Source organism: Manacus vitellinus, unplaced genomic scaffold (assembly GCF_001715985.3).
Source record: "Manacus vitellinus isolate BGI_N305 unplaced genomic scaffold, ASM171598v3 scaffold_13_pilon, whole genome shotgun sequence".
Classification (NCBI taxonomy): domain Eukaryota; kingdom Metazoa; phylum Chordata; class Aves; order Passeriformes; family Pipridae; genus Manacus; species Manacus vitellinus.
In genome coordinates this window covers 14,722,733-14,735,595 of record NW_021938999.1, presented here as the reverse complement: position 1 = coordinate 14,735,595, position 12,863 = coordinate 14,722,733, and the positions used below count along the sequence as shown (strand labels likewise).

Below are 12,863 nucleotides of genomic sequence, written 5' to 3'. Positions count from 1 at the left end.
CTAACAGCAGTTTCTGGATGGTGTTAAGCTACTATAGCATGCTCACTATATTGTTGTTGATTTGCTTTCCTTTTGGTTTGCTTGTGCATTTTCCTTTTCACTTGTTTATGTCTACTTTTCCAATGATACTATGTAGAACACTCCATGTACAATACAGACCCTACCATCAGTCTTTATGTGGAACTTTCTCCAGTGACTGTGAATCATTGAACTTTTTTGCAGTAGTTTTTGTTGGGATTTGGAAATATTTCCCAAATCTCTAAAAAAACTCTAGTGATTTTATTTGCATGCAGTTTCATAATAGAATTCAAGAACTGATAATTCCATCTCCTGATGCACCAATTTAGATCTGTGTTTATATAGAAATAGTCTGTTCATTAAGTACATATTATATGTTAGCACCATACAAAGCTTAACGTGATAGCAAAATAACATTCCACATATGGTTTGTTGAAAGCATCCTGTCATGTGGACTTCTGTGCATTCAGAATTGTGATTATGTAAGATAATTTGCCATTTGGATGGTTCAAGACAATCTCATCCTTCAATAAACTTGCATAAAGTATTTTACTTCTATTGATGGGTTATGCAGTGTAGCTGGTTTTATATGCACCCCATACATATGTCTGCCAAATAAGCACAAGAGTTTATCTCATTTAGGTTCAGGAAAGGAACATTTCTGATGTATTATAAATGGTGCAATTAAAAATGCTGCTTATGAATAAGTACAGCAGAATGTTAAAGCTGATGTTGAGTACTTAATAACTGCAAATTATGTATCAGTTTTGTTTGAGTCAGTTCAGGCTTAATATATTCTAAATTGTTTAAAAATCATAAAGACCGTTTGAAAGAAAATTAAATGAACATGTTCGAAATTGTATGCGCTCCCTTAACCTTTTCTTATGTGTATTTACTGCACAATAAAAGAGACTTTGCATGCGCTATATTGTCTGTAAATGGCAATGATTGTCTCAAAAGACACATTTGCATGATTATGAAGTAGAATCGTTTATTTTCCAGGTTTATACTAACCTCCATTCATTATTACATTATTGTTTTTTAACACATGCTGAATTTTTCATAAGCATTAGGAAATTTGATCTATTTACCTTTCTCATACTACATATTAAGGTCTTTGTTCTGTAAGTTTCTTTTCACATTTCTTACATATTTACAATCCCCTCGTGAACTCTGTGTTTCAGGAGAGGCTCAGGATCATCAGCTTTTTTTGATTTTTATCAGAAGTTTAAGAGTTTTCACTGTCCTTAAATTCTTAGCACACAGAGTCCTATAATTAAATCTGAAAACAATTGAAAGGAACTCCCTAAGTTGCAACTATACCATTATTCCTAAATAAGTGATGCTATCATGTATCATCTCAACTTGTGACTTTTAAAGGTCATTCTAGAGTGACATTGTAAAATATGGAGAACTTTTCCTCCTGAAGACTAAGGAGAGCCAAACTGAACCAAAAATCCAATTTGGTGCTATTCTAACTCATACAAACAGATCATAGGTAATTATATTTCTGCCCTACAGTGCAATAAATTATGCATATATATTTGTACAAGACATACATGTTACATTTCAGATAAAATATGTTTTCATTTTAAATTAGTCTCTGATTAGTTACACCCTCAGAAGTATTCTAACTCAATTCACATATTCTGTATTAATCTATGTCACTGAACACCAGGGCTTCCCCTTTTAGCAGTCTTTTTCTAATTTTTATTAAGATTTCATCTTCACAAATAATTTATTTCTTGATAAATGAAAACACTTCATGATATTTTTTTAAATATGTTGTCTAATAGCAAGTAACTTGTTTTGAAAATAATTCGTATAATTTGAATGTAAGACAAAAAGTGTTCCAAAGAAGCAATTACAGTTCTACAGAAAGTTATGGCCTTCTTTTTTCTGGACTGCACTCTTCTCTGTAGTGCCCTGTTGCCCTGACAATGAACAGCTATTCTGGCATGTTTCATCCAGTCTTTTAACACGGTTTGCTTTGCTGCTTCTCTCTCTCTTTTTTTTTTTTTTTTTTTAACCAACTGCTGCATGGTGTTGATGAGATTTCATTAAAAGAAATCAATCTTAAGCACTGCCTTAGGAAAACTCTTCTTGTGCTGTGGCTTGATTTATCATCTTAGGAGACTTTTAAACATGAATTTAAGTCAAAGTATTACATTTAAATTGTTTTTCTTTTGTTCAAACTGAGAGACGTGCTTGAATTTCTGTTCATTTTTTATAAGTCGCATGCCAACAAAAAATACCAGAAGAGAACACAAACAGGACTTTGAGACTAAACCTTTTGTTTTTCACTAAGTACATACTCTAACAAATCTTAAAACCATGCTTCAGCACATAAGTAGTACTGACACTGGGATTCCAAATTTCAAACAGGTTAAAAAACACCTTTAATGTCGAAAGAGCACAACATCCAGAGCTTCCCATTGAAAATAAAGTGCATTTTTGAGCTTTTGAAATACCTGGTATTTTCTCAGGGTTCCCAATATCATGGGATAGGTCTCTATCAACCCCCCACCTGCCAGTTTCCACACACTACTAAGTATGTTGAAGATACTAATTTTCAAGAATGCTGAAGGTAGTACTCAACTTTATGAATATAAATAGTCCTTGCTGGTCAGCTTTTATATCAGAACACATAAAATGTGCCTTTTCTCACCTAAAGAATTTTTTTTTCTACTATATGCTAATTTGGTAATTATATAATAGGATATATAACAGGATTTAAAAGTTTAAAATTGAGATATGAAGACATCAAGACATCAACACAGACAATGCCTTGTAATTTTTCATCCATGGGATTTAGATTGATCATTACTACTTCTCTAATCAAGTTCCTTGGACTCTACAGCCTGGAGTTCAATATCACCTGGTTAAACTGTTTGGAATTAACAGCATGGGACCTTATTGACTCCAGCAGGAGTTTTTTACAGGTGGAACCATCTGGCTGCATACTGTTAGTCTTAGAATAAAAGGATGACCCCTCTCAGGCTGTCAGTGATTCATCTTGGCTGTTCTCAGGTTTCCAGCTGTAACAAATCCCAGCTGAGCAAGCCAAAACCAATGATGTGTGCATGTATATGTGAGTGTGGCGTGTGTGTGTCCATATACACATACATAACTTTTTAAATTTCATATAAAATATACACATTTACCGCAGTCTGATAAAAAAAAGGTAGGCTGGTCTGAACTGCAGTATGGAATTCTACTTTTTCGAAAGAAGAAATCCAGCAAAAGTCATTTCAACTGGGGCAGGAGGAAAAAAAAAATATCATTCTTTCATCTGCTGAGCTAATGACACAGATTGTGATAGTCAGCATTGACATCTGGGGTCAGCAAAATGCATTAGGTTCTTCATGCAAGCTTCAGAAAGAAGTTCTGTCAGGATGAGTAATGAACCAGCCTGCTATGTGCAGGCACTAGTCAATTGGCATAAATGTGTAAAGTATAAAGGATTTGTATATTAGATCATAATGGTTTATTGAGAGCAGTTGTTCAATAACTAATCACTAGCCAGACAAGCATCAACCTTTAATAATCGTTATGGTAATTCCTATATGCTGATCTAAATAATATTTCAAACCATTTTTTGTTAGGTTAAGTTTGTGCACAGTTGTGCAGGAAGAGACTGCATAATATCTGAAACAAGATTAAGAATTTTCTGAAGGCCTAATATAATACAGGGTGTTGTTTTTACCCATAAGAAATATCATTTTCCCAAAATCATGCGTATATATTATTTCTCCTTTTTGAGAGAAATTCAATAAAATAATAATATTTTTGTCCCATTAATTTTTTCCCAATTATTTGTTAAACCAGCTAGATTATGTTTACTTTCACAACTAAATAGGAGAGATTATGCACACTACCATTTTTCCTTTTAAATTTTCTTCTCTGTCATGTCAACACACACACTTGTTACTATAGCAACTACTGACCTTATTTAAGATTTGCAATTTCTTGTGGTTTTGCTAAAACAAATATTGTCTTTCTTTGATTTCCAAATTTGTCTTGCTTAATAAAGCATAAAATTCAAACTTACATTACATTCTAATTAACTGCACAATGCTTTGGTTTACACTGATGGGCAACAGAAATAAAAATCTATATATTGTATAGTGGAAATATTATTAAACGTGTAGGACATGATTCTGATCCAAACGGAGTGACACCTATGTCAGCTGACCCAATAGTCAGTAATATAAATATATACATTTGCAAAACTGATTTCAGTGAAGTGGTGTTATTTGATCTCCAAAAGGGATTTTATACAGATTTAAAACTCTTGCAAATAGAAGCACATTAGACTTGTAGAATTATTGCAGAAAGAACATGCTCACTAACAATCCATACACAAAGGTTCATACTGCAAAATCAAGGGATGGAATTTAAAATAAGAACACTTGCAATATTTCTGCTTACAATTACAAGGAGTTGCATAGATTGCTTCCTATCTACTTTGATTTGGGTTGATACTGATTTCACAAAGAATTCATAATTTTCCTGTAAGTAGTTGTAGATTATTTCCAAAGTATTTTGAACCAATATTCGGTTCAGAAACTTGGGAATTGGTGGAGTTTGGGTTCTGAGGGTTGGTTATTTTGGGATTTGTTTTGGGGTTTCTTAGGTTTGTTTTTTTTTACTTAGTCTACTGCAAAGTAACTAATCTGACTAATTTTTTTTCAACGAACATTTTAGAGACATGTGAAATCGGCAGTGTATTTCTGAGCTGCCTGAAGGAAGATTATGATAGCGCTCAGCAGCAGGTTTCTTCTGTATTTAATATCCATAGGTTTGACATAAACAGAATCTTCTCCCTTTGCTGTATCACAGCTAACTAATACTCAAGTTCAATGTCTCAAGTCTCACCTGTAACTTTGCTTTAGCTGCATGGCCAATTAATAACCACTCTGCATGTTTGCTCTGCACAATGCACATTGTTGCCCTTTGCCCAGCCCTGGATCAGAGCATTTGACCTGTCCTTGGTTTTCAAAGCCTACCATCTCCGTCGTGAAGAAACAGATTGGTTTGACAAGCCCAGAGAGTCTCGTTTGGAGAACGGACACATCCTCGACAGAAGGCTGCCAGAGAAGTTGGCCCACTCTCGACCACTAAGTCAACACCAAGACCAAGTAAGCTGTCAAGTAAGACATGCCTTTAGTTTTATAAATGACTGATAATTTGATCATACTGTCCAATACTGTAGGGACTTCAGGATTAATCAAATTCCAGTACATTCAGCTGAAATGCTGTTGAACCTGTATTCATCACCAATATTTGATGATGAAATTAGATTAAATTCCCTCTACAATTCAGTATTAATTTTGCAGGTTGTCTTTTGATTTTTGAAATACATCTGAAAGGAATTAATCTCCTAACTGGAAATATCTATACATTAAGTGTCCATATTAAAAGAAAAAAAGAAAGCAATTAGTGTCATTTCACCTTACCATTCAAATTCAAGTCCCTTCTTTTAGTAGTTGAAGGAAAAGACTTGCTTTATCCTGTAGATACTTTTTTCCACTTTCAGTTGGTGAATATAATTCCAGCAGTTCGTGATCAATTATTGAATAAGTCAGTAAGACTTTATCAATCTAATAATTAGAATATTCCATTTATTAGAGAAAGAAAAAGTCTATATTCTGCTTTTCAAACTTGCTGACTTGGAAATCTAGTCACATTAGTGTACCATCCCATTTCATCTTTATATTAACAGAGTTTATGTATTTCAAGTATCCAAGGTCTTCAATTGCTTGTTATAATTTTTACTGATTCACTTAGATTATATTCTGATATATTCTTATATATTGATTTAGATCACATTTTTCCATGAGATGCAATGGATGCAATTGGTGCATTTTCTCGGGACAAGAGGAAACGGCCTCCAGTTGCACCAGAGGAGTTCTACATTAGATATTAGGAAAAAATTTCTTTGTGGAAAGGGTAGTCAAGTATTAGAACAGGCTGCCCAGGGGAATGGTGGAGTCACCATCTCTGAAAGTGTTCAAAAAACACGTGGATATGGCAGTGAGGACATGGTTTAGTGGTGAACATGGTGGTGGTGGTGGTGGGTTGATGATTGGATTTGATCAACTTAGAGGTCAACCTCAACGATTCTATGATTCTAAAAGAAGATATTGCATGGCCCCGTTGTGATACTTAATACCTTATATTTTGTTAGTTCCTCAGAAAACATACAAACAGGAGTATCTTACTATCAGGTAGCCTTCAAAACTTTTATACTGGTGAGCATTTTTACTGACATTTGACAGTCAAATGTAGGTTTTATGAAGCAAAGATGTAGATGTTATGAAGTAAGTTTTGATATACCTCACAGTACAAGCTGTCATTTATTTTTCCCTCTTTTCCTATCTCTAGTTTAGCTTATATTGAGATGTACACAGCTCGGGTTGTACTGAGTCTACCCATTTCTTGTTCCAAAAAAGGGCTTTACAAGATATAATTCTTACAAGAATCTATTCAAATAGATCATGAATCAACTTTATTGCAAGATAAAGGATGTTTTTGAGTCTTCACAGCTCTTAATATCACTGGCAATAGTTAAAAAACTGACTCTCTGATCACTTTTATCCTTATGAGAAACATTCATTATTCTAAGCATACATAATTGCATTTGACCACTAAAGTGTTCTGAGGTAAAACTGAAAATTTCCCTTCAAATCAGGTTTATCCAAAAGGGAGCCCTGTGATAAAGAGGTAGTCAATGAGATGCGAGGTTTTAGTCACAGAGGTCTGATCTTTGTTTTTTTCTCTCATATGAATAGCACTAAGACTGGTTGAAAAACTTTGATCAAAATTTTTCAAGAGGAAAGTTAAAGGGCCTAACGGTTCTTCTTTTCCTGAATGTTTCCAGGAGGAAAAAGATGTGATTTTTTTCTCTTCCTGAAGCTGTTTTGGTATCCTCATGGTTATATGGAAATAGAGATACTGCATTAAAATCTTGACAAAGACCACAGGTTTTGGTTTTGTAAAATATGGGATGTAAATTGGAGCGTGAACATATTCTAAATAATTTTGTGTGGTGCCATGTAAAGCCTCTGCAGAAGAGAAGTGATGTGTAAGGAGAAGCTTTACAAGAATTCCTTCTTCATCTATTTCCATCTGAGTTAGCTACCAGTCACTCACTGGTACAAAAAAGTATCAATAGGTCTGTATAAGAGTGAAATGCCAGTGCTCACCAACTCTACATCATCTACCTTATCAAAACTTTACTCAGAGCTTGTTTATCTGTGAACATTTGTTTGAGAAAACTTAAAAAAATTAAATATTTTCAGACACATCCAGAAATTAAATTGTTTCATGACAAGATAAAAAGGGTCAGAGAACCCTTTCATTAGCTCAACATGGAAAGTAAAACATTTAGCAATAGAAGCAAGTCAGTATTAACATCTCTATTTTTTTTTTCATTAGTTTTATATTTTAAAGTTACCAAGAGAAATAAACCATTTCAGGCCCATGAAAGTGGTGAGGCAAAGTAAACACTCCCTAAAGGCTTTTTCAACCCTGTGTGTAACAAAACAGTTACTGAATTCATTGTGCCTGTCTCCTGTATCTTCAACTCAACCCTGCACAGGGAGCTGTAGTGTCCAAGTATAATGTACTCTGGAGCTAAGAATGGCAAATCATTCTCCTTCCTGAACCATCTGAACAGGTTCACCTTCATCCAGAGCTTCCCTTGCTGCAGAAGATTTCCTGAAATCAGTTAGGAGGGCAGTTTCCTAGTTAGCATAGGAATTACACCATTGCAACTCCTTTAATATCCCTTATTGGGCACAAACCAGCCACAGAAAGAAGAATTATAGCACTAGTCTACTTGTAATGTATCAGTCCTTGTTTCCAAATACACTTATTGGCTGTAAATTTGCCATTTGTATGCTCTTCTTTTTTTAAAAAAGAGAATATTTTACTGACTATTACAATATGTGTATTCCAGAAGATTTTTCTTTCACATATGTGAAACATCAATTTCCTTACTAGATGAAATCAGAACTGCTTGATTACATTCCAGTGGGCTTGTACAAATGAAAAGCAATAAATAAAGAACAAGCCTGTGCTTTTGAAGCAAGAATGCAGTGGAGCAACAACTCTGAACTTTCAGGTTTCCATAGATTCCTTATAACCTAGCAGATTAAGCTCATATACTCTATTATAAATATGAAAATATATCTGTTTCTATAGCAACTTCCATGGTGTTATATAATATTCTTAAATCACATTAAATTGCAGTTCAGTTAAATATCTTGATAGCCATTTCCCAGTATATTGATTCTGAACTCCTTCCCTGAGGACAGTAAATGTGGTTAAACCTAATCAATATATAATGTATTGCAGATTTCCCACTGATCACTGTTGACCTCAACAGTTTGCTTAGTCACTGCCAGTTGACCAGACCTTCTTTAAATCTCCAGACATGTTTTTTTTTTTCTTATTATTTTCTGTGAAAATTATTTGTATATCCTGAGCTAAACTGGCTGTTACAAACAGTTTGGGAAGGAACAGTAGGAGGAGGTGCCAGGGCAGTAAAGCTTCACGACAAAGGCATGGACAATGAGAGCACATTAGCAGGCCATAAGTAGTTTTTTTGTGAGGGGTTTTAAATACTTCCAGTCATCATAAGTGGGTCTTTTTAAGCTCTAAATGAATAACAAAATCCAAAACTCATCATAATATCAGTGTATTGTTATCAGTTCACTTTGGCAACCATTTTCTAGTCACAAAAAGAAGGCAAGGACTCTGGGCATGAAACCTTTTGAATGCCATCCCCTATTTTTAAAGGCTGTAAAAATCATATTACCATTCTCTTGAAATTTAATTCATGCCTTTTTAAGGTCACTTGGATATTTAGAAATTATGAAAAAATGGGCCATAAGATGAACAGTAGGGTTAAAATGAGAAAATACCATTTATGACAGAGATACAGAAGGCAACCTGTAAACTTTTGTTCCACATTTTTTAAGGCCATCCTGCTTAGTTTTGATTGTTTTCTGTCTAGCAAGGAGATTTTATTTTCAATTGTAGTAAACTGTTTTCTATTAGAGGGTTGAGGTTGGAGGCATTTTGTGATTCAGATTCTCTGGAAATACGATGAGAAACGTCATATTGGACATTTCCAAAGTTAGAGTAATTGTTAAAATATTTAATCTAATGAGTGAATTGTTAGCCACCCCCTCACTGTAATTCAAGATGGAATTTAGCAAGCAGTGCCTCATTTCTTAGTCACCCAGAAATGTTGTTCTCACTGCATGCCAGAATGACTTCTAGATCAAAAGTCGGAGTGCTGTACTCACCTAATTGCAGAAACAAATGGAGCTCTTTGCAATGTAATAATGAGCAGGAACAGTGTATTTGTTAAGTTTTTCTTCAGTTCGTCTTTTGCAACTTATCTCCATCAGCAGCAGAGAGAACTTTCCACCTCGTGGATTTCTAGAGAACTTGACATTTGTGCTCTGCGCAGAGGGAATGTAGGGATTCAAAGGGGCAGGATTACCACAGCTGTGGAAATTCTTGGTGCCAGCTTTTACAGGCCTTGTGAGCTCATACAAGTACCTGTGCTATTCAGAAATTAGGATAGATACTAACCCACCACCTTGAGCACCCATCGTCCTGTTCCTGGATACCTAACTCAGGTAAAGTTTCCCTCGAAGATGGCATTTTCTAGAGGACTACAGCCAAGTGTAGCTGCTGAGATTCACCTTGTCAATCCCTGTCTAACGTTGGTGGAAGGGGAGGTGCAGCACCACTTAAAACCAGGAATTCCCATGGCTTTAATGACCTGATCCAAACACCAGTTAATACATTATAGATGTGGCTATGGACTTCACCTGGAATACTAAAATGCACTTCATGCATTTTATTTCTTGAACTTACATACAGCACTAGAGAATTTTTTTCTTCTGGATTGTCCTCTTTACCTTATAAAATTCCCCTGTATATGAGGCTTCCATAGAGTTTCTTTATCAGACAAAACATTGAAAGACAACAAAGGGAAAATATAGTGCGTATTTAATCTGATCCTCCGTAGCAGTCTTAGAAAACCTCAGCGCATTTATTTGCCATTCATTCCACTGACTAATAACATAAAACCCATGACCAGAGCTTACATTCCTTGAGGAAGAGGATGACATTGCAGGGGCTGAACTGCAAGTCGAGTGTACTGAGTGCTCCCAAACAAATGAGGAAGGATCTTCATGACAGGGACAGATGGCAGAAATCTCTGGACTTCATAGCAAATAAGTGGGATCAAGTCATCTTTTGCCCTGTGACCTAGATCTGGGCTTGGGGACTTCCACGTCCTCTGTTCCTGCAGCAGGGCAGTGGAAGGAAGGCTCCTCTGCACCGTAGTTTGTATTTGTGGGATCTCTCTGTATCTTCACTGGGGAAACTGAGAGAAGAGTCAGCTAGAAAGGCCTCCTGGCACATATATTCAGATGAGGGGAAATCAACATCAGTGAAGTTAGAAGATGTGGACGACTGGAAACATGAAAGGATTTGTGTGCTAGAGGTTTTCAAATATTCAATAGATTTCAGATAAATATGGACATTAGTGTTTAAAGCAAAAGCATCAAGAACAGTGTAACTGTTCTTTGCATTATCTATTTACAGCAACTACTGTTTTTTTCGATTTATTCTGCCACTTTCAGACACGTATAGGTCTGAAAGTAAATGCCTAACAACACATTCAATTTAAGTCCCACCAATGATAAAAAATAATATGCTACCCTGAATGCTAAAAAACTTCAATGCTTTTATTCAGAGCTATATGAATCACGAAGATTTATTTTCTCATAAAATTCTGGAAGTGAAAGTAATGAGGAAGTAATAGGCTAAAGAAGGAGGCAGTATATATTTTCTGACATATTTGTCAGAAGTCATGTACTATATGGCATTGAATATTCTTGGATTATTATTTATTAAAAAAATGTTGATATAGAAAGATAAGATAGCAGTATTAGAATAATATGAATTGAAGTTTAAGAGCTGCAGTGTTCCTCAGTTAGATTGAATTGCTCCCAGCAAAATGGATCTCAACTAAAGATCTATTCAAATGTGTTCATACACTTCTTGTGAACTGCAATATTTGTATTTTTTTTATTTAATTCCAAAGAAAATGAGATATGTTTTTTTCAGATTTTTTACAGTTTAATGCAAGCTACACATGACAAATATGTTACTTTTACTGTTATATTACACCTGCTGAATATATGATAATGTCATTAAAAACATGACATTCTCCCTATCCATTTATAAGCGTGGAAGCCTCATGGCACTTTATATGCTTCTGCTAGGGTTAGACTCTGTCCTGGCAAAATGCCATGATAAATTCAAATGTCTGCCTGATGTCATGCTCTGATTTATTCTGGAGTACTTGTCCACTACCAGATCCATGATCTCCTTTATGTCTGACATAAATTAATTACAGTCAATACTACTCTCAGTGTGTTATGGGAGGATTTCAGCCTTCTAAATACAACATCATTCACTGGATGGGAAACTGAATTACAACAATAGGTATATAAACTCTTCTGCTCACTGTGGGGTTGAGCTAAGCAAGTCCCTTGACTTCTCTGTTTCCCCTCCCCATCATTTATATGTGCTATCCATTAACTTCATAAACTCTCCAGGGCAGAAACCAGGTTTGAAGCGCTTAGTTCAGGAGGAGCTTAATCCCTTTAAATGCTACTTAAATATAAATAATAGTAATAAAGTCTTGGCAGGAGGTTGCTGGTACACTCAGACTGCTCAATTGCCATACTGAATAATATTGTCCCTTTGGCTCCTTGAGTCTGCCTCCCCAAGGTCCCATCCTGGAGCAGTCACAATTGTGCTCCCTCCTCTTTGTCCGGATGCAGCACCCAGACATGGAACTGATGTGTCAGAGGCAGAGAGGTGATGGGTTCAACTTGGCTACCAAGAGACCAAAACTGTGGGCAAAAAGGATGCATGACAGCTGTGAGGTGTATGTTGCAACCAGCACTCCTTCTGCAGGGTCATTTTGGTATGGGCTAAGTGTGGTCATCCTTGGCAGGTGGGTCAGCATGGCCCCTCCCATGCCCAAACCATGGAGCAGGTGGGATCGTCCCAACAGGAAATGTGGCTCTTTATAGTCTATTATAGAGGTGTATTGCTTTCAGCTTTGTCACTCTCTAGGATCAGCCCAGGTAAATGTTGTGCATTTTCATATGGAATGTTGTCCTACAAGTTTTAGTTTGGGTCTTTCAAAAGGCTTTTGGAATTTAAGTCAAGAGGTACATTGGAATATGTGGTTTTGCTGAAACTAAAGCAGTAACTCATGGCTGGTTACACATTCAACCAACATTTTGTTTAGATGTCTATGAATAGAATTTTATAAAAAATACAGCAACTATGTTTAATTTTATTCTTCTCTTAAACATTGCTTGAATAAGGGATCAATGTTAAAAGAAACTACAGAAGACAGTGTCCACCTTCTAGTCATTGGGAAAATATCAGAACCAGAACCATATTTGAAATTCATCTGGAGTTATGGAAGCAAATATTCATTCTCTTGTAGAAGGATTTTACAGTCTGAAAAATGTCTTGAAACTTGCGGGCATTTTTGAATTGTGAAGTTATGATATTTTCCTGGATGAAATATAGTTTGTTTGCTTGTTCCTGTTTCAACTGTCTGAAATTATTGATACAACTGTTGTTGGTTTATCTTTTCATGACATGCCTATTTGTGTTCCTCAGATAAATGGGAAGCCCCTGCAGTACATTTTCCCTCATACAAGGCTCAAACTACTGAGAGACCCAAAGGATCACACAGTTTCAGGTAAAAAACCAACCCTCTATCAGAC

General features: G+C 35.6%; 1 protein-coding gene across 1 annotated transcript in view; it reads left to right on the top strand.

Annotated features, from left to right (window-relative positions):
- Positions 1-12,863, top strand: part of PCLO (piccolo presynaptic cytomatrix protein) — a 337,810-nt gene that overhangs the window by 184,928 nt on the left and 140,019 nt on the right. The window contains exons 8-9 of the mRNA XM_029958071.1: positions 5,023-5,171; positions 12,757-12,838. Of these exons, the coding sequence (XP_029813931.1) occupies positions 5,023-5,171; positions 12,757-12,838 (231 nt within the window). The remainder of the gene's footprint in view (positions 1-5,022; positions 5,172-12,756; positions 12,839-12,863) is intronic.